Source organism: Montipora capricornis, chromosome 9, assembly GCF_036669925.1.
Source record: "Montipora capricornis isolate CH-2021 chromosome 9, ASM3666992v2, whole genome shotgun sequence".
Classification (NCBI taxonomy): Eukaryota; Metazoa; Cnidaria; class Anthozoa; order Scleractinia; family Acroporidae; genus Montipora; species Montipora capricornis.
Window position 1 is genome coordinate 16435523 of NC_090891.1, and position 22500 is coordinate 16458022.

The following is a 22500-nucleotide window of genomic DNA, read 5'->3' on the forward strand; positions in this document are numbered from 1 at the left end:
AACAATTAATTTGAGCCCCACTCGAATTTTTTTCAATATTAATTAATTAATTAATTATTTATTTACTGTAAAAGGGAAAAAGCTCTCAGGTGCTACCAATTATTAGACTAGTCAGAATAAAATGCACAAGTACGTTCTATTCCAGCATAATTATACAGTTACTGTTACTGCAAGGAATTATTTTGGAACTTGGACAAAAAAAGAACTGTCCTGAAGAGGGTTATTAAAGGAAATACAAAACAAAAATTTAATGTGGCTAAATAATTTAAGTAGGCAAAGTTTTAAAATCTCAAGGCAATGCAGTCAGTAATTTTTTTCCCTAAAGTGCATGCGACCTCCAGGGGGACCCTGGCCCTCTCATATTATTTTGCATTTGCATGGCATTAACTGATTGTTGCAGATCACTAATTTTAATGCAAATCTTTGCAGATTCTTGCTCCCTCCTTCTTGAATTAATGGCGTTGGTAAGTATCCTTTGGGCAGGTAATTATGATTTTTTACAGTGTGACGGTGCCAGTTGGCTGGCTGCTGCATGATGGCTCCTGCTCACACTAGGTTGTAAGAGACACCTCTGTGCCTTGCCTGGACTGCAGCAGGCCCCTGCCGCACACCTTAGGCACCAATTCCCAAGCTCATTCATCGGCAATGAATTTAATTTTTATTATTGTTCCAGAAGAGATGACAATGGGTATGAAATGATTCCAAGTTCTCTGACAGCTGTATTTCAACCAATGTGGCCCACAATATACTGCATCCTGACCCCACTCTCAAAAGCAAAGGGTTTAAGGATATACTAGATATAAGTGATCAAAAGATGTTGCAGACTCACAGCAAAAGTAATAAGTACAAATTGGCAAAGTAATGATGGATTGTCTGTGGCTCGGCCTGACAAAATTGACTCCCATATCTAAAATACAAGGAAACATACTGTTTTCAATTATACAGGAACTCACACATAGAGCAACATGGCCACCACAATAGTTTTCCTAGACTACGTATCACCCATTAATTTTCACGGGATTAATTTATTGGCTATTTTACATCAAGTGGTGGACAGTTATCGCGAAATAACCCGCATCTCTGTCAGTATTTGTCCTGCGATTGTTTCCCTTGAAGAAAAAACAACAACAAATCTAATGGAAAGAAGGAAGCAAAAGAGTTTCAACTTCTCATCTTTATTATTTTACAGAGAAGAAAAACCAACTCATTTTGTGGAGTCAAGTGATAATTACATTAAAAAGCTGGCCGCAAATCCTGTTCCAGAGAATACAAAATAGTCAGCAAGATGTGCTGTCAAGAAAGTTATGAGTCAACTTTCAGATTTAATTAGTCCTACATGTATATATTGCAAACTGAGTCATTTTTTAACATAGAGTATTACTACAGAGTGTTTACTACCTGTATTAAAATAAACCAACGGTTCTAATCCACCTTTAACAACAGCTGTCTACCTTCAACCTGAATCCTTCAAGTGCTCCAGACTTGTTTCACAGTTGTTTGTTTTGAGCCCTCACAGTGACAATTAAAAGGATTTGATTTTTTCCCAAGACCAAATTAATGGAAGGGCCATAAAATAAACAAACCCCTCACTAGCTTGCTGGTATACATGTCCGCTGATAATGCCTTTGGCTGAGAGCTTGTCCTCAAAATTTCACAGTTGCCCTCAAAGCTTCACTTCTTGGCCAAATGTTCATTTTTCAGACTCATCCGCAGATATTATCAGTCAACATACCAGCTGCCTGAAGGGGTTTATTTATAATCACAATAATAATAATAATAATAATAATAATAATAATATTATCATTATTATTATTATAAATATATTACCTTCGTAAATTTGGCCGAAAAGCCATTTTTAATGGAGACAACTAATAAATTACTATAATAATAATAATAATAATAATATTTACTATTATTATTATTATTATTATAACATTTGACGATAAAAACGTTGCTTAATAACATTGTAAGATTTAAAAAGTTAAAAACGATAAAAAGCTATAAAGAGCTAAAATCGACGACGTTTCGACGTTAACATAACGTCATTATCAAGTCAAAAATGTATAAAAATAAGTTCTATAACTACTAAAACGAAAAAATTATGAGAGAACTTAATTTACAGGTTAAACAAAAAGTTTCGCACATATGCACGTTGAGATTAGGTTTGAATTTCTTAATAATTATAAAGCATTTCAAACACTAAACATTCAAATTTACCTTGGCACTTTCTCAGAATCTTAAAATGACTCTCATTCAAACGATCCCTCATACCATGTGCTTTTTATACATTTTTGACTTGATAATGACGTTATGTTAACGTCAAAACGTCGTCGATTTTAGCTCTTTATACAATGTAGCTTTTTATCGTTTTTAACTTTTTAAATCTTACAATGTTATTAAGCAACGTTTTGTTGCAAGTTTTTGTTGTCAAATGTTATTCTAAGTCACTTCTTCTACATTGTACAAGTTGGAAATCCTTCATTTTTGTGGAGATTCACATGAAAATTGTCAAACATGTGCTAAAATGCTATTTTAAACATATTTTTATCATCCTTGCGGCTTCGAAACGCGCCAAACATACCCTTTTAATCATCACTCCACATATTTTCATTCCGGAACAGGGTCAATCGAACGCACCCTAAATTTAAGCATACAGCGGCAACTATAAGTACAATGTACTTAGTTGCAGCTGTATGCACATTGTGCACTTGTCTATTAAACCTGTTACTACGAGTCCAATTTAATACTTACATGTACATCCACTTAATTATTGGCTGACACATGACAATATAACATCATGTCAACTATAAAAGGCAAATTTATATACATTGTACATGCAGGCAGTACAACCAACTGCCTCCTTGTAGGGACAAACTCATGACACGAACAAGTAAGAAATTTGTTTGACAATAATAACTTATTAATTTTGTTTATGAATAAGTCTAAAAATTCTCCCAAGTTTGTAAAAGAACATTTATCCTTCCAGCATATTTACTCCGTAAACAAATTTAAAGGTGCTTCCTTTTGATGCATTACATCAGTTATCCTCACTTAAACTAAGCTAATTACCTTAATATAGGAAATTAACAATTAATGCACGTTGACAACGCGAAGAAAATTAACATTACAATAAATTAACACGAATTTTTCAAAAATTATGTTTAGAATCATTCATTAAATTAACGCGAATTTTTCGATAAGTGCTTATTTACTGCAATTTTCATAATTTTGCAAACTCGCACTTTACATTTCTGAATGCCAAACTGTGTTTTGGCTTCCGTCAATAAAACCTTCCAAGACAAGTGCACGGAATGCTTCTAAGCTTTTTTTAAAGCCGAAAATTTGGTTTTGAAGCCTAACTAGACCCTACTACATGTATCAATTCTTAAATGCGTACTGCGTGGCTGGCTCAAAAGGTGTCTGTGTTTATTTGCATAGAAAGCACAATTATGGCGTACGAATCTTCTACTTTAAAATTCGTCAAAAGTTTAAGAGGTTACCATGTGTATCGTTCAACCTGGAAGCCTTTCATGAAACAAGAAATCACATTTAAACAAGAAAAAGATAACAAACACGACCGATTTGCAGTTGTTGGACCAACAATTCTGCCAGGAACATTATTTCCCACTACTGTTGGGCATATTCTCATAGAACTGAGCCGGTATGCATATGTCTGGTTTTCATTGAAGAGAGGAGCTAACATAATGAGGCAGGTGAAATCTATAAAATACAAATTAATGGTCCCCACTGGTTCAAGGCGGCTTAGAAATACTAGTAGAAGTAGCCGTGCATAATTTGGGAGGACGAACGGGCATTGGAAATTTTAAAGAGGAAAACAGAAGAAGTGAGCTATCCTCTTGGGGAGACAGAGGAGTATCAAGATCAACCAAAAGACATTTTGAACTTGATTTTAAACGAAGAAGTCCTGTCAGATAGTGACTCTGAAGAGCCAATAGAGGAGTCATGAACTAATAAGGTTTTGTAATGAAATAAAGGTGCTTTAAAGTAACAATGTTGTAAAATAGCATGCATTAAATTTACATCGACATTAGTAAGATACATTAAATTAACGTGAATTTTGTAAAATCGTGTTAATAAAGTGCATTGTTAATTTCCTATAATAAGGTATGCATATACCTTAGATGTTAGTATGTGAAAAGACTTATTTACAAATAACTGCACAAGTTGATTGTCATTGCTGGAAAATTAAGTAAATTTCATATTTTAGTTAGAATTAGTATTTAATTCACAAATACATACATGTACATGTACATGTACACCCAATGTGGATGCAGAAAACATGCAATGTCCAGAGGAAAAGTTGTCTTCTGTACTTACTTGAATGTACATATTTAAGGATTTGTTTTATAATTTACCGGTATTATACATGTGATTTCATTTTTACCAGGATTACAGTGAATCAGTTAAACATAACTCATTTTAACCAACACGGGTGAACACGCAATTATAGATTTTCAAGTAAAATATGTACATGTAAGTAGAATTTTGATGCTTATGTCAGTATAATAATTTTATATGTATGTACATGAATGATTGTGTGACATTTCACAATATTATTAGTCTTTTCAAAAAAGCATGCTTGTTTCTTAAAATTAACTAGCCTGTCATTAGACCATATTCATAAATGGCCGCTAAATAACTATTCTTTTGTCTTTATGCTAATCATCCTCACAAGCCTTGTTAGCACGAACAAAATTTAAAAGAAATTTTCTTCCAAAGTAAAGCTAGTGAGGATGATTAGCACAGAGACAAAAGAAAAATTAACAATTATTCCATGAGCACATTGGATATGAGATGGTAAATAGCCAACAAGGCGCCTAGCGCTGAGTTGGCTAAATTAACTACCGGTAGTCTCATATCCAACAAGTGCTAATGGAATAATTGTTTTATTAAATTCCTCAACTCCAAAAGTTTGGAAGTATGAAATAAGAGTGAGAAAAGCGAGAAAACCCAAGCCAAATCGAAAAAACTTGATGAAGATGCAATGTTGTGTAATACCTTGTGGTCAGTACACTTGACAGATGCAGGTTCATCACAAAAACATTCCTTGACCTTTTGCGTACTTCTACATGTAAACGTCAGAATTGATCCAAACTTTCCACCAAAAGGTTTTTTTTTGCTTTTTTCAGAGAGAATTTCGCTTTCCGGTGAAAAAAGTTCTAGCTTAGCAAACACTTGACGCAATCAATAGCCTTCACAAGATCAAACTAAGGTACATGTGAAAGCTTGATTACCAAGATCAAGTGAACCAATCAGAGCACAAGAAATGCATAAAGCGAGGTTGAAAATTTAATACTATTAATATTTCTTAGTTGCCATTTCTGAATATGGTCTATGCTTGTGAATTCTCAATGATTGTAAGATTACACGGTAGGCAATTATTATAGTTTAAGATATCTGACCAATGCTGTGATCAGAAAGCCTACTTACAGTAAACAGAGAAACTTGTAATGACTGCCTTATTCAAGCCATCTACAGAGTATATCACTTCTCATTATACGGACAGAGGTCACAATAAAATTCAATTGAAAATAAATAACAAAGATTTTATACTCAAGTAACTTTACTCTTCAATACTTGAGAAAAATATCATCAAAAGTTTAGTGCATCACAGAAATTTTGCAAATGGAATCATATTAAACAAAAACTTAAGGTTCTCTACGTGTACCTGCTGCCCAACAGAATGAATTAGCTCCTTTTTATCATAATTTCTGAATCCCTCAATAGTGTTGGTATTGATCAGAGTTCCTTTCATTGGAAATGTTTTTTGTGGTACAGGCTTATCTCTGAAAAATGATTTGATAGATCAGATATGGCTAACACCATGAGATACTTAGAAGTACATGCATGTATGAACACTCATAAATTTATTTCCTGCCATCTTATGATCACTTCAAAAATCATTAATTATTCATAAACCTAACAGCCGATAAAATGTCACGTGTATGAGCTTTATATCCTGATAAAACACTCCTGACGTTAGTATTCTAATTTATATAAAGAATAATGCATAGCATAGCTTGTTTTTCTTGTATGCTGATATTCTCCTCCCACAATTTGAGCATTTACAAGTTCAGACTCCTGAGGAACACGCTTTCTGTGGAATGTTTTTGAAGCTGTTCAAAAAACTCACAGCACATGCTTTATTGCGTCGAAAAACACTTGGCTACGCCTTGTGTTTTTAAACCCTGCTGCTCATTTTTTAAACATTTATACAAAGAATACTTTTAATTTCTAATGCTTTTTAACAGTATCCATGTATGAAGATAATAAAATAATTTATTGCTGACAAGAAACTGAAAACTTGCAGACTCACAAAGAGAAAGCATTGTAATCCAAATTGAAGCGACAAGGCAGACCAACTGGGTCACCTAAAATAGAGAAACAAAAATAAAACATGTATCATATCAAAAATGTGTTTACTGCATGTGAAGGTAGCGAAAAGCGATACTCAAGTGAATGGAAGTGTGGGTTGGACGAAAAAGAGACAAAGCGGGAAGTCTGGGGACGAGACTCCAGTTGAGACCGCCATTTTAAATGTTTTGAATCCGAGACGCAGGGATAGATAGTGGGGACAAGGACAAAAATGGGAGCGGGCGAGAAAAAACCACTGACAAGCAAAAGTACCAAGTTAAAACATACTTTCCCTCCTGGCAGCTTTTCTCACCTGCTCGGATTTTGTCCTTGTCCCCACTATCTGCCCCTGGGTCTCCGAGGATGGCCAACAATGAACACATGCCATAAATGGTGATTCTTATTAATATACATGTGATAGGGGACTGATTCAGAAGTACTTTTACACGTAGGACATAAGTGATTTTCTGTTAGTTTTGCCTCACTCCCGAACTTAAATGTATTTCTTAGCTTTCTACATCACGCTACTCTATATTTATAGTCAATTCACAACTCCCTGATTAGGTTTTTGATTTCATATTACCCACGGAAGCTTACGTTTCCGAAAGTTCGACATCACTGGACACTGATGGACGCGTCTTGTTAATTTATTTTCCCGCTAAGACGCATTCCTGACCTTCGCTCCTGGGCTTTGCTTTGTTAGTCTTAGTTTTCGTAGTACGAAAACAGTACCAAAACTAAGACGGGTTTTCCCAACACCCTAATAATCGAGTGGGCTAACAAGTCGATCGGTTTCGCCAAAAGAAACGTTTGTAATATAAATCTTTAACATTCTGTGACCTACATGTAATAATGTGCCAAACTCCGCAGAACACAAACTACATCTTTTAATATACTGTACTTACTGTTTACATAATATCCCTGTAAAGTCTTGGGCTTATCATCTAGCTGGTAAACTTCTAACTTATTCTTAGTGAGTCTGTGCCAAAAAGCGGCGTCCACAGCACTGGAAAACGGTGCAAATTGGACCGAACTCTGTCCACAAACTTCCGCCATAGTTTATTTCGATTCACTGGTCATGTAAATAACAACGAATTATAGTTCGTCACCAGTGTACTCGTTGATCTAAATTCCCGGACATGAGGTGAGAAAGCGCCGCTGGCTAAGAGAAACGATGGAATCTGGGAACGAGAATGATTCCCAGAGCCCTTCATTTGAGGAAGAGATCGTGGATCGTGTTGCTTCGGTTCTGATCAACCTCGTCCCAGGGTCTCTCTTCTCGGCTCCATCTCTACTTTGAATATATGTGACGATTATCGTTAATAGGTGGTTTGCAACCAATCTCTAGAGACACAGATAACAATGCTGAAATGTACAATTGCTGGTGGACGAACAATAGGAGCTAATGAGAGATCTTTTGTTTTCGTCCACCAACATGGCGGCCATGACGTCAAGTGAAAACCACGTCACCTATTCGTAATTTGCTCTGAATTTACTATTATTGTGAATTTAATACTTCATGACCCTAACAGCCTATCAAAACACCGATAAAACATCACGTGTATGAGCTTTATATCCTGATAAAACACTCCTCGTTAGTATTCTTTATATAAAAAATACTAATAAGGCATAGCTTGTTTTTCTTGTATACTAATATTCACCTCTCACAATTTAACCACTGTTTTGAGTCCAGAGGGGCACGCTCTTTGTAAAATGTTTTTAAAGCCGTTCAAAAAAACTCACAGCACGTGTTTTATCGGGTCTAAAAACACTAGACGAAGCCTCGTGTTTTTAAACCCCGATAAAACACTGCTGCTCGTTTTTTAAACATTACTTAGAAGACTGAAAGCTTGATATGAATTATGAGAAAAGGTCATACATATTTATAAAAGACAACCCAAGTGCATGGACACAGGACTCGAACCCTTTTAGGGTGTTCAGCCTCAAATGGTCCACAGCGGGAACTTTAGCGGTACCTTTTGATGTACTGGGCCGAAAAATATTAATTATGACAGGAGACATTTGACAATTAACTAATTTTAAATTTTGTCTAATTAAAACCCATAATTTGGTACCTCTTAGGGGTAAAAAAATATTTCATACCACGCCCAAAAAACCGGATCTTGGTACCTCTTAGAGGTTCTTTTAAAAATTTCCTATGAGCACCCCCGTCCTTTTTATAATGCTGCATTACATCTACAATGCCTTGGTACAACCTCATTTCGATTATTGTAGTATTGTCTGTGGGAATTGCGGCAAAACGCTTTCAGAAAAATTACAAAAACTGCAGAATCGTGCTGCTCGCATTTTGACCTCCTCCTCCTATGATGCTGACGCTAGTTACTTTTTACTTCTTACAACAACTAGGTTGGAAAGACCTGATTGCCCAGCGTCAAATTCAACTAGGTTTATGGTGCTCAAAGCTCTTAATGATCTGGTTCCTGACTACTTATCCTCTTCGTTTACTGAGCGCAGTCTTAATTAAGGGACTCTGCAAATAAAAACAAGTCCCTTTACCAAGAACTAACTGCCTAAAAAAGAGCTTTAGTTATGGAGGTGCAACTCTCTGGAACAGTCTACCCTGCAGTCTTAGGGACTGTGCAATAATTATCAGGAGGGGGGGCCCCTAAAACCAGAGGGGGGGGGGGGCCTTAAGTTAAAATTATGGAAAGGAGGGGGGGGGGTTCTACATTAGATTTCTGAAGTAAGTTGAGGGGGGGTCTTAATTAAATTTTACAAATTCGATAATGAATAAATAAACATTTTCCAAATAGACAGATGCCACGCCTTTGACTATCCATAATGTCTAAATATTGCATCAACATAAACACATGCTTTAACTTATTTAGAATGTCAACATATGATAGATTGAAACAATCGCTCATGCACAGAAGTCACAAACCACGTTGTGAGCTTTGCCAATAAAACATTTGGCATTTAAGAGGTCCCGCAGACATGCCAGGTCTGTTCTTGATTTAAACAGCGAGAGGGTTTCTAGGTCTACAGTTTCTAGCTGAGGAATGCCACATACTTCTGTTTCATAGTTGTCATCAATGGGTTCACCTCCCAAAGACCGAAAAATTATACAGGTTCGGGTCCTACGGCTTTCTGAGGCAGCAATCCTCTTCTTCTCCCTTTTTTTCTTCTGTTCCTTCTTTTTTCTTGATTTGGATGCTTTAGATTTGGCACCAATAGGAAATGTCGCTTTATATTTAGCCATCACCCTATCCAGGTCTTCTACAAGATGCAGAACGTTTAAACCGACTTGAGACTTTATTGAATGACGTTGTTCAGCATTAAAATTGTGTAAACAGCTGAGGCCAGTCTTCAGTGTTTTTCTAACTTGGTTACGACAGCATTAAGCTTGTCCTGGATATCATTTGCCTCTTGTTTGCAACGTCTGATGTTGCTGTCATCATGGGGAGCTGGCTTGTAATCCTCTCGGAGAAACCTTCCTGCACAAGCAGGGTTGTCGGATAAAAGATATTGGTATCTGTTCTCAAGTTTTTCAATATCTAAAGGTACGGGTTAGAGAGGGGGGGGGGGGGGCGCATCATAATTTTGAGAGAACGTGAGGGGGGGGGGGGGGGGTCACAACTAATCTTGACGCTGCTGGAGGGGGGGACCTATCTAATTTTTCCTTTGGTGAAGCTCATTTTAGGACCCCCCCCCCTTCCTGATAATTATTGCACAGTCCCTTAGGCAAGTGAAATCCCTAAATAATTTCAAGAAATTGTTAAATGATCATTTTAGTTAAATTAAAAACACGGCATGGTGTTTAGTGTAATTATAAGTAAGACTTTTTAGATAAAAATTTATTATTATTGAATATTGTTACATTGTACTAAAACCTGATGGATTTTTTTACGGTGCCAAAAAACATATTAAGATTAAAGATTAAAGATTAGATTACCACTCGACAAAAGAACAATATTACAGGGGCACCCAACGTCAATTTTCGGAAAATATCTGTTCGGAAGACGATTTGTGATCTAGAATTTTCCGAACATTTGTTGTAAAATTTCTTGCTTGCCTGCCTATCCTGGGATTTTCGAACTTTTAAAAAATGGTATTGTTGTCCATTTTTAACGGATTTTTACCCTAAAAAGGTCACCTAGAATTTCGGGAGCCTTTTTTCTGACTGAAATTTTCGAAAAGGGAAGTGTTGATTCCTATAAGTTTCGGATCACTAGACTTTCAGCTAGGAAATCCAAACAGTTTAATTAAATACTAAAATACGTTTAACGATGGTATGTCTAAGTGGTTTTGAACTATATTCTCATTGGGTGCCCCTGATATTAAACACTGCAAACCTCACGACAAAGCTAAACCCTTTAAAATCAACCATAGCCCCTAATTATTGATCTCTGTAGCTTAGGCCTAATTTATTATTCTTCAGCAGAGATATTCTAGGGGAGACTAAATAATGTTTTTTTTTGGGGGGGGGGGGTTGGGGGGAGTGCGGTGTCTTGATCTTCATTGGTGAAGCGGATAGAAGCGGTTCCTATAAGAGTATAAAATCCGAGTTCAAATCCTTTTTTTTCTCTGCTTCCACAAGTCTTGGGACACAGAATCCTAAATTAACGATAACAGTAAATTCCCAGTAAATTACGATAATCGTTAATTTAGAGAAGAAATCATGTTGCTTGTCAACGGCAAAGGAGGCAGAGAAGAGAGACCCTGGGACCGAGTTTGGTACCTCGAAAACAGTTTGTTGCTTTATGACAGGGGCGCCCAACGAGAATATTGTTCAAAACCACTTAAAAATACAGTTGTTAAACGTATTTTAGTATTTAAACGGTAGATATAGGCATATTTTTATCCCCTAAAAATTTTTTATCTGTTCGGATCTCCTAGCTGAAAGTCTAGTGATCTGAAAATTATAGGGATCAAAGCTTATCTTTTCGAAAATTTCGGGCAGAAAAAAGGCTCCCGAAAATTCTAGGTGGCCTTTTTAGGGTAAAAATCTGTTTAAAATGGGCAATTATACCATTTTTTAGATGTTCGAAAATCCTAGGACAGGCAGGCAAGCAAGAAATTTTACAACAAATGTTCCGAAAATTCTAGATCTCAAATCGTCTTCCGAACAGATATTTTCCGAAAATTGACGTTTGGTACCCCTGTTATGATGGTAGAGTCAAAATCTCTGAGCGTGCAAATGAAGGGACGAAGTTCCCGGTGTTGTGGCTGTCCTCTGTGATTATATGGGTGGGTGAGTATCATCATCTGAATAGCTGCCCAAACTTCAACCTGCTCAAACAAATAACAAACAAACAAACAAACAAACAAACAAACAAGAATAATTAGTAAATTAAAATAATAGTATAAAATATGGACAACAAATCAACTAAAAGGCAAAGAAAACTGTTTTTACAGAAAAAAAGAATTTAAATTTAGAAAGCTAACTACATTGTTTAATATTCATCTCAGTGCTTTTTATATCCACGGTATTTTAGCCAGTGTACCTCCGCCGGCCGCCTCCTCCCCGAATTTTTTTTCCGCGAGTCGGAGGAGGCGGATGTTGAACACAAGCTACAGTATGTAAAAGAAATGCTTTTGTCATCTCTCCGTTTAGAGATCTTGTCACGCACTTTTGACCAATCAAATCAAGCGATTAGTCACGGGGGTCTTCGTCATGTCTAATTCTTTTCATTCCTAAGCACAAATCGCATGTTTGTTTCAATTTAATTACATGGTAGCGACAAATTGAGCTTTTATAAAGGAAAATAATCTTCCAGGGGCCTCTCCACCTAACGGAGAAAGACTTGTGGTATATTTTGCGATCGAATTTCGTGATTTTCTCGACGCTGTCGCTTGTATCACTCCACTTTTGTTGAGTTTACAGAGCTGATGTTGTTCTCATTCGCCAGGTGATGGAGACTCCATTGGACGTTCTTTCAAGAGCAGCTTCCTTAGTTCAACCAGATTCGAAAGAAAGTAAGTTTTAGTGCATTTGACTTAATTTTCTCGAGAGCATGTTAAAATTCAGTCGAAATTTTATGGTAAGTTGAGGAATTTGTCGAATCTATCGTGTGAGAAACGTGTATGCGCTTGTATTCTGGTGGTATCACTTTGCTATCCCCCATTTGTTGACAAAAATTTCAGTTTCTCGAGGAATGCTGTAGAATTTCCAGAATGAGGTGATTCAAAAGCGAAATTTTCAAGGATGAATAGACATTTTAGTCGTGTTATGTTTGGCATGACAAATTTTCTTGTCATGTTAATAAACAAAGCATCCACAAATTATTGGCATTAGTACACAACCTCTCCAATGTGTTTCTCTCGAACGTTTTGAGCTGCACTGCAGCAAATATCGCTTTTGACTGTCAGAACGCTGTCAATAAAGCATTCTTCGATTTGTTGCCAGTGAGACTTTTTGCGAATTAGCGGAAATATTTATTTACGTTCTATTGTGAAACAGCGTGTTCGCGTTGTTTGCGTCACTGACATTCCATTGAAATTTCTTAGTTTCAAGCCTTACTCACTGAGGGATTTCTAAACGACCGTGATATTGTGATCGTGACAATAGTCGACATTTCTTGGACAGCAATCTAAGTTTCGTCACCCTTTTAATTCTTTCTCTCTTTGCGATGGTAAGATATGGCATTGCCAAGAACAAAAAAGGTGATGATCGAATTGACGAGCTGGTTTGACTTGTTCATTGGATGTTTGTATGCTAGGCAATTACTGAACTGTTAAGGAGTTCCTGGTTGAATTATTTTGTTCAGATACAGAGCCAGAGGCAAGTGAAGATTCGCCAAAAGTCATGCCTTCGGCGGAGAATCGAAGAAAGCGAAATCTAGAAAGGAGAGACATTGCCCAAGTGTTGAATTTCGACGACAATCGATTAGAAAAACTCTCCTCAGTGAAAACAGCTGGAACACAGACGTAAGTGTTTACTAAACGTTCCGTTGAAGCTGGGTTTGTTTAAATCCTTGGCATAGTTGAATGCATTAAAGATCAGTTGGAAAATGGAGTTTTAGGTTGACTGTCGACCTCTTGTACAACTGTTTGGAATCACGGTTGAGAAATTATCCCACAACTATATATAGATGTGCCTATTAAAATATGTATTCATTAGCTTTGCATTATCTTTTCTCTAGACTTAATTGGTGAAGTGTGGGGCAGGTATGAATTAATTGCAAATTGCAATTTACCACTGGTTTTGCATTGCTCATATGTTAACTAGCTGAAGAATGGTGCTTTTTATACTGAACCAATCAAAAAGCAAGACTCTCTGTGATTTCCCATGCTTGGCCCCACCTGAATTGATTGAGTTTATGATTGGCTCTTTTTTATAGCTAGAGTTGGCAAAGGAAATTACTCTAGTTGGGTTGTTTTCATGGCATCAGGTTGAAAATTGCATTGTGGCAATATTTGACCAAGCAACATTACAAGGTGTTTTGCGTCACTCACAGGTCACCATTAAACCCAGTGCCTACAACAAAGTCAAGAGTCGACTCTGGTCCACCTCCTCTTATTTCTATTGTTCCGAAATCAGGAGAAACTGGATACCTACATTCGCATATACCAGTGCACACAAGACCATCTGTCATAACTTCCACTAACATTCGCAGACCAGTTGGTTTTATGCCCCCGCCACATCTGTACAGTCCATCAGACATGTTTTGTTATCCTGGGCCTCACAGACGTGAGATTGTTGAATCAGGAATGATTGACCCTTTTGTAGAAGAACATTTCCGCCGCAGTCTAGGGGAGGATTACAAATGTGTGAGCCCAACATCGATGTCCGTAGCTGGATCAGTGGATGATCACTTTGCAAAAGCCCTTGGTGACACATGGCAGAAGTTAAAGAAATCTGATGTTTCAAACCAGCCTTCAAATACTACTCAGCTACAGTCAATTGTCTCCCCTGCAAACTAATGTAATTTATAGGTGATCACAGACTAAGCATCTAGCTTAAGACAATAAATAATTAAATTATTTAATGAGCTAATCAGATTGCAGCAGGGATTGCATAGGTTATTAAATCAGATACCAGGAATAAACATTTTTGGCTTCTGCTTTAATAGGCTGCACACATGAAAGATTGTGACTTAATTTAGTTTCGAATAGTACATGCTGTAAAAACCATGTTCCTAAACTTCATGTTTGTTTCACGTTAATTATTTTCATGACATGCATGCATGAAAATTTGAAAGTTCAAAGTTGTTCGGTAAGCAGTATTTGTGGTCAGTACTTGTTAGTGAAGAGGATGGAGGCTACTGTCTTGTGATGCCACCTTGAGTGAGTAGTAAGCAATCAATTCCTGGTTGCTAACTTATCTTGCTCGTGTGCCAGTGATACATGTATAATATTTTTTATTTTCGGTGAATATACGTAACTGTCCCATTAACCCTTTTACGCCTAAACTGGCCTAAACCGGCCAGACTTATTATTTTACTCTGTCTAATGCCAGGCAATTTTACTCGTCAATGGGGAACCCCTGGGAGTCAATATGTTAATGTTTGTATCACCAGTGAGTGTTTTGAAGTCTCTTGGCCCAAAACATTTTACATGGTTGAACTCACAAATATCTGGGATTATTAATATATCAAATTTATGACACTCTTACATGTAGTTCAGTGACCAGTGAAAACTTGATGTCGTCTGCCGGATACTTACTGTACCTTTAGGTGGGAACTCTAGATTTGAGCACTTAATGGTAATTTTGTTCACACTATTCAGTCAGAAACAAAGTTCTCCCAAAGAAAAATGTTGATGAGATAGCATGGAATTGGAAGGGGTGATAAGTCTATGGACTCAAATTACTTCAATGAAAGTTGTGAAAGACTGGCACCATTTATAAGACACAGCTTGGGTGTATTTTCACACCATGTTTTTTACTGCCTTGAGTTGGATGAAACAAGTTTATTGTTTGTACAAACCATGAAATTTGAAATTAAGGCATCTACCAAAACATGTTACAAAACAGCCCCAAGTAATCCATCTGTAGCAGCAGCTATTGATTCTTGTTTACTTGTTGCTGTCCAAAAATAAAATCTCAATAATAATAATCATGAGGATTTATCAGCATACAAGAGTCAAAGGAACTTGTCATCAGTCACCTTAACAAAATAACCTAGCATAATACTATTTTTTTATTACTATATTATTATTATATTGGTCATTTTATTAGTTATCAATGATTTATTATTGATAATTACTAATTAAAGAAAGCTCTACTACCCAGTTGAGGTCAGAAAGGTGAGTCTGCCATTCTTTCACTCCCTTGCCACAGAGACATTCTAACAAGAATTTTAAAAGTGAAGTTCTGGTGTTTGCAGTGTGATCATGATATGCAGGGTACGGTTTATGGTAATCAGTGCTGTTGAAGAAGATAATGTTGCTTTGTCCAATGGGTATCCTTGTTGTAGTTGTCTTGAAGATAACAGAAAAAAACAATGAAAGGGGTAAAAATAATAATTTGTTTACCAGAAAACGGAACTGGATGTTGTTTTGACTTGTTTTCCTAACCGTTTCACAATTATTATGCTAGCATGTAGTGTAGGTACTTACATGTAAATCAACTGGTTATGTGAAAAATTGAAAGTTAAGCATTTTAAAGATACTTTCCAAATTGCTTATGTTATTTAATTTTATAAAAGGTTTATATGAACAATTAGCCCTTTGGGGAATGTATGAAGTATTGCAAACTCAAGTCTGGCCTGGTAATCTGGCAATCAGAACTTTTTTAGATGAATGAAACATACATAGTGACCAGGACAGTACTTGAAGAGTCTCATTGAGTTCATTAAATTTTGAATTGTCTACAAGCTTTGAAATTGTCGTAAACTCTTACTTCTGTTGGAGTTCAGAAGGGGTTTGGTGTTGAGGGAGTTGCCATCTGGCTATCCGGTGTCGTACTTGTCACTTGAGCAAAAACCCACTCCAATTTGGTCTTTTACTAACTTCATCCAAGTGCCAGTCTCTTCGACCTCAATCTTATTTTTCTCAACAGAATTAGGCCAATCCCAATTTCATTTTACTATCAGTACGGTAACCCCTTCAGGACTCTGATCTCTTTTGCATGCGCTTGTAAGTAGGTGAAAAAAAAATTAATGTTTTGTTTAATATGTAAATGTGTCTTTGAATAAAAGGTGTTTGCCATTGAAATTTAACTGGCATATAAGATACATATTTGGATTTTTTACATAAGTAAATCATGGCCGAGAATCCACGCAAGTAAACACGACGCACACATTCGAAAGCCATGCACTGAATAGTAATCAATTCACATTCGCCTAATAAGCTACCCTGTGCCTCGTGAAGGATAAGTTATGGTCGAAAGAATTTTGCATAAGGCGTAGGGTGAGCTGAAAGAAGAAATGGCCAGCGACGCTGAAGGGGAGGAGGGTGGGGAAATTTGCAGACACTGTTGAGTCAGTAGACTTGCGAGAAGAGAGAGATTTGTATGCAACGGCGTTTTAAAGGTCTTGAGAATTTCCCTGGGGACTCTTACGGCCAGTAGAATAGCTGCGACGGGAGCACGGAGTTATGCGATTAGCTAAATCGGCCTGCGGCGGCTTTTCAGGCTTTTACGCAAATAAGAATAGCAGAAAAATGCTCTCAAGCGATAGCGAAAATGAGGACAGGAACGAAAAAGACTTTTCTCGCTTCCCTACATTTACCTACAAAGCTAGCCTTGCTCAGTGCTCTTCCAACACTTAACACGACTGCTAATGCACATGACACGTGCACCTGAGCTTTTTACGTGGGATGCCGTATGCATACACGTCATAAAACCAGTCGAATTCGTTTTCTTCTTCTTCGTAGTCACAACTGTGCATATCCCGCGGAAATTGAATTCAACCCCACAAAGGGGATCAGGGGGAATAATAGGGTCTTTAAGCAAGGACTACGTGAGTAAATAGTACTGTGACCGGAAGTTATTTCTTCCCACCATGCGAAGGTGGCCTGGTTTCTAGCCTTATGCAATGCAATGCGGTCATGAAGATCGGACGTGTTTTATCGATCTCCGCCATTTTGCAACATACACCACGACGTACTGTTTCTGTCTCTGTGCTGATATCCATCCCAATCCTGGTCCTAACTCTACGGAATGTGCTGTCTGCCACAAATCTGGCTAAAAACCAGGGGCACCCAACGAGAATATAGTTCTAAACCACAAAACATCGCTTTGTTAAACATATTTTCGTATTTAAACGGAAGATATAGCCATATTTTTATCCCCTAAAAATGTTTCATCTGTTCGGATTTCCTAGCTGAAAGTATAGTGATCCGAAAATTATAGGGATCAAAGCTTATCTTTTCGAAAATTTCAGCCAGAAAACAGGCTCCCGAAAATTCTTGGTGACCTTTTTAGGGTAAAAATCCGTTTAAAATGGGCAATTATACCAATCTTAAGATGTTCGAAAATCCTAGGACAGGCAGGCAAGCAAGAAATTTTACAACAAATGATCCGAAAATTCGAGATCTCAAGTCGCCTTCCGAACAGATATTTTCCGAAAAGTGACGTTGGGTGCCCCTGAAAAACCAAAGAGCGATTGCATGTGATCTTTGTTCAAAATGGTGTCACAAAGTGTGGCGGCGTAACACCTAAGGAATACCGACAGCTACAATGAGAAGACAGTCTCTTCCATTTGCCAACATCAGTTTATAATCTGATCAAAGTATGACCCTTGACCCCGATATTTGTATCTTGCTAGGGTATGATGATGTTGCAAAACGATTTCTGAAAAATTGTAAAGTGGGTGACATAAATGTCACCCTGCTAGCAGAGCCTTTCTTTTGCTTGCTCGATTTTGGCGTTCTCGAGAAAGGCTCTGCATGAATCGAGTAAGATCTTTATTGAATATGCGCTGCATATTGCCGGGATACAGTCTTGAACCCAAGCCTAATATGCCAGATCTCGCCGCCATCTTGGTTTTTTATGGCACAGCGGGCTCAATTATAACCATCGGTTTTGTCACTAAACGGACGCTCGCACTGGAAAAACCGGTTTGACGAGAGAAAGCAAGATTGACTAGTCCAGAAGTTCGGGCTGCGGCGGCTTCAAAGAGTTGACGCGATTCGGGCAGAGCCTCATTTTCTCCTCCTCAGTGAAGAAAATGACAAAAGGAGGCTCTGCTCGCAGGGTGCATAAATGTCAACGGACTCGCCGGATTTATATTCGCTGATGTCAAACTTTGGCTTTCATCGCTCCTTTTCGATATGCTTATTATTACGGAAACTAAACTTGACACAAGTCTTCCAAGTAGCCAGTTTGAAATTCAAGGCTTTTGCTTACTTCGAGTGGATAGAAATTGCTCTGGAGGTGGTGGTATTATGTATATCTGCAATGACATCATTTACCAACGTTCGAAACATCTGGAAAACCACCTTGTGATTGAATGCATTGCTGTCAAACTAAAACTTCGCAACGTATGGTCAACATTAATCGGTCTGTATAGATCACCCTCACTCCCAAAGAACATGTTGAGAAAGGAACTTGCCACTTTGTTGGAAGCCTCTACTCGAAAAGCCGAAAGCGTCCTCCTTTTGGGGCTAAAACAATAGAAAGAATAACATGATTGTTTCCTGCAAGGGTTGCGAACCAACGACGAGTAATCTTTGGATCAGCTGCTACACTACTGGGGTATCTCAATTGTGATTTACTATGTCCAGATAACCTCCCTAAAAATGGCCGCGATCTATTACACATTATGAATCTCTTTCACTTTAAAAACCTTATCAACTCTCCAACTCGCGAAATAGCGAAGACAAGTACCTTACTGGACTTAGTTCTCACTAACGCTAAAACAAAAATATTAACTACTGGAGTGGTAAATCCGCACATTAGTGACCATTCACTGGTATTTTCCATTCTGAGGGCATCGCTACCGAGATCGCGTTCAAAGAAAGTTACTTTTCGCAGTCCCAAAAATTTTGACACCGAAAGTTTTCTTTCTGTTTTAAACACGGTCCCATGCATTTATGAGCTTCTTCGATTCGATGACTGTCGATGACAAACTTTATGCCTTTGAATCTCTTCTTCATGATGTTATAAACAAGCACGCACCACTCAAGCAAGTCCATTTGCGAGGCAATCATTACTGAGGCGAGCAGCATTATTGGACATAATGCAGGCAGCTGAGCCCTGTGGCCTCAGCTCGTAGTCACTAAAACATGGAACGACCTAAAACCACCTACAATCACCTGAAAACATCTACAAGCACCTACAACCACCTCATAAAAAATCTACAACCGTCTACAACCACCTCAAAAATATCTACAACCACCTACAACCACCTCAAAGACATCTACAACCACTCACAAAGAATCGAATACCATCTTAAACAAGCCATAATTGTATAAAATAAGCAAGACGACAATATGTGGTTACCATTTAGCCAAAAAAATCCGGATGGCATGATCGTGGCATAAAGGTAAGCGATTTTCCGAATTTGTTAAAAGCTAACCGGATGAGAATGACGCTTTACCCTGCATTCCATCCTGTAAACCGCGCTAAAATCGTGAAAAAGGGCCTGGAAACGAAACAATCCTCACGAATTTTCCCGAATTCCGGGAAATGCCGGCACTCTATTTCCCACAATTTGGGAAATTCGTGAGGATCGTTCCGGCTGCTGTTGTTGAAGGTAATACCTCTAAATCTTCTAACTTCATTGCTTGGTCATTTTTAAACGACTAAGAAAACGCTTTCTTTGTTTTTTTTCCTTCTTCAGAAGAGCAAAGATTCAGAAAACCAATTAGATCTTTTGAGTTCGAGAAGTTTGAAGAAAGTTGGGTATTGGACGCAAGTCGTCGAAAATGGGCCTGGGTGGTGAAAGTTTTTGATGAGTGGAGGATTGAGAAAAATTAGGCGGTAGTTAAACTGAGCTACAGTGGCTAACCGTTGATAGAAGAGAATCTAAACGAAATGTCTGACGAGCAGCTGGATTTTGCCTTGGCCAGATTTGTTGCTGAAGTTAGAAAAGAGACGGACAAGAGTATCGAGGAAATATTAAAAATATTGCCGCAAGCAAGCTGCAATATTAAAAATATTGCAGTGCAGTCAGCGCACTACAATATAAAGCGTTTTAGCTCGTTTAAGATTACCCCTGATAATTTCCCTGCCACCGAAAAAGACCGCACCTGTTTTTCTCACACGGTGTGCATTATTTTCCCCTCGGCATTCGGTGATATCATGCAGAAAAAAAACAATGGGTTTGGCTGACGATCATTAATTATTGTGCCGTATTTGCCGATGAATGGCGTAACTGATCCGTCATCGAAATCATGTATGGAAAGCCATTACACGAAATAGAACAGATGCAAATAATTTTCTTTACAAATCTCAGAGGAATAAATGCACCTCTGCGGAGAAAGGCCATTGTTTCATACTTCAAAAGGAAGTCGACTGCTGTAAATCAAGATCCAATGCAATTTTGGTCCACATCTCAACCTTTTTAAATACCAGTAAATCATACAAGCCCAATAAATAATGTAATTCTACAAGAGGGGAATAAGATGACCACTGACAAAAAGCAAATATAGCTAGTATTTTTAATGATTATTTTGTAAACGTAGCGAGTAATATTGGGGAGCCTGTGGACAGCACCGGCGACTTTCAAGATCATCCCAGTGTCCAAGCCATTTTAGAAAATGACATAGAGCGTACAGATTTTGGTTTTTCACCCATAAGCACCATCCACATAGAGCAACTTTTGAAACTTTGAAACAAATGAAAGTAATCAAGTCAAGTGGATACGACCACATTACTCCGGGACTGCTTGAAGAATCTGCATCAGTCAAATGTTTCCTCTTTGCTCTATCTTCAACGCCTGGATTGCACAATGCAAATATCCTAAGAACTGGAAAAAAGGCCAAGTCACACCTTTATTTAAAAAGGACAATGAACTCAGCGAAACAAACTATAGACCAATATCTGTTTTGCCGGCTATTAAGAACATATTTGAGAAACCACTTGCCTCCCAGCTTCAAGCTCACTTCGGTGGAATCCTCTCTGACTACCTATCAGCTTATCGTAGAAATTACAATTGCCAAACGGCGCTAATAAGAATGGTTGAAGACTGGAAGAATAAGTCTTGACAACAACAGACTTGTAGATTTGTCCAAAGCCTTTGACAGCATACCACATGCATTTCTACTTACTAAACTAAAGGCCAACGGTTTGAACCACCATACATGTCATCTGTTAAAAGATTACTTGCAGGATAGAGAGCAAAGAGTAAAAATCGGCGACAATACTCTCCATGGCTACGTGTTAAACGAGGAGTTCCTCAGGGGAGCACTCTCGGTCCACTTTTATTTAATGTTTTTATCAATCATATTTTCCTCTTTGTTAACGCCAACTTAAACATCTGTACCGACGATCAGCTGCAACAAATCAATGACTCACATGAGAATCCGGCAGCACTCCACCTTACAGTGCAAAATGAACTTGATAACGCAGTTCACTGGTACAAGATAAACAGATTGAACGATAATCTTGAGAAATTTCAAGTAATGATCCTTGGAGAAACTAGCCGTACATATAATTTTAGCGAAGCTCGAAGGCGCACGCGCGCGGAGCACCATTGTTAAGAAAATATGGTACATCGATGCGAGAAATCTTGGTTTAATAGCCATGACGTCATCGACCGTCCGTACGAACGTCCGTCCGTCCACCCATCCATGTATGCCAATGTGACCAGTATCATGCTAGTTTGCAGCATACATCTTTGATATAGGACATCCACCAGCCAAACCAAGGTATCCACTGATCAGTATCACGTGACTATATCGCGGGCTCAAGCTTAGAACTCACCGAGGTCAGCTGTTTTTTAAGTTGACCGCTGATCAGGCACTTGTTTTCGATTGAATTGCAACCTCAACTATAGCCTCTCGAGAGGCTATGGCTCAACCCAGGTTAACTCACCTAAACATAAACGAGGCTTCATTTTTCGCGCGCTTTTCGTGGCTCGACGCGGCTATGTCCGCGGCTACACAGCCATACTTCATCAACTATAGTTCTTACACAGTCAAAGCTTTTCGTGTTCAGGTGGAAAACGGTTTTGAAGATGTTTTCTTTCTGCATTTTTCGCTAGTTTTAATCCAGTTTGGCATATCATGATATCTGTGGTCGACACTGGTGACTACGCAAATTTCCCTTTCGTAAACGGT

General features: G+C 38.0%; 2 protein-coding genes across 3 annotated transcripts in view; one reads left to right on the plus strand and one right to left on the minus strand.

The window, feature by feature from the left end:
- The window catches only part of LOC138015670 (ubiquitin-like modifier-activating enzyme ATG7), a 41390-nt gene extending 33937 nt beyond the window's left edge, over nucleotides 1-7453 (minus strand). The window contains exons 1-4 of one of the 2 annotated variants that reach the window (XM_068862763.1): nucleotides 7281-7453; nucleotides 6338-6392; nucleotides 5690-5807; nucleotides 830-907 (exon numbers count right to left, since the gene is read on the minus strand). In XM_068862763.1, coding sequence (XP_068718864.1) covers nucleotides 830-907; nucleotides 5690-5807; nucleotides 6338-6392; nucleotides 7281-7431 — 402 coding nt within the window. In that variant the 5' untranslated portion in view covers nucleotides 7432-7453. The remainder of the gene's footprint in view (nucleotides 1-829; nucleotides 908-5689; nucleotides 5808-6337; nucleotides 6393-7280) is intronic. The other variant, XM_068862762.1, reaches the window with a different exon arrangement.
- A 4542-nt stretch (nucleotides 7454-11995) lies between these two features.
- Nucleotides 11996-16491, plus strand: LOC138015175 (transcription cofactor vestigial-like protein 4). Its single transcript, XM_068862110.1, has 4 exons — nucleotides 11996-12145; nucleotides 12246-12312; nucleotides 13104-13263; nucleotides 13794-16491. The coding sequence occupies exons 2-4, from the start codon at nucleotides 12249-12251 to the stop codon at nucleotides 14257-14259; spliced, it is 690 nt and encodes a 229-aa protein (XP_068718211.1). The 5' UTR covers nucleotides 11996-12145; nucleotides 12246-12248; the 3' UTR covers nucleotides 14260-16491.
- The last annotated feature ends 6009 nt before the right edge of the window (nucleotides 16492-22500 follow it).

Bases quoted from the DNA above. Each gene is read 5' to 3' on its own strand.
- LOC138015175 (XM_068862110.1), top strand. From the start codon at position 12,249: ATGGAGACTCCATTGGACGTTCTTTCAAGAGCAGCTTCCTTAGTTCAA. The intron at 12,313-13,103 runs GTAAGTTTTAGT...TATTTTGTTCAG, and splicing joins TCAACCAGATTCGAAAGAAA to ATACAGAGCCAGAGGCAAGT. The intron at 13,264-13,793 runs GTAAGTGTTTAC...CGTCACTCACAG, and splicing joins AAAACAGCTGGAACACAGAC to GTCACCATTAAACCCAGTGC.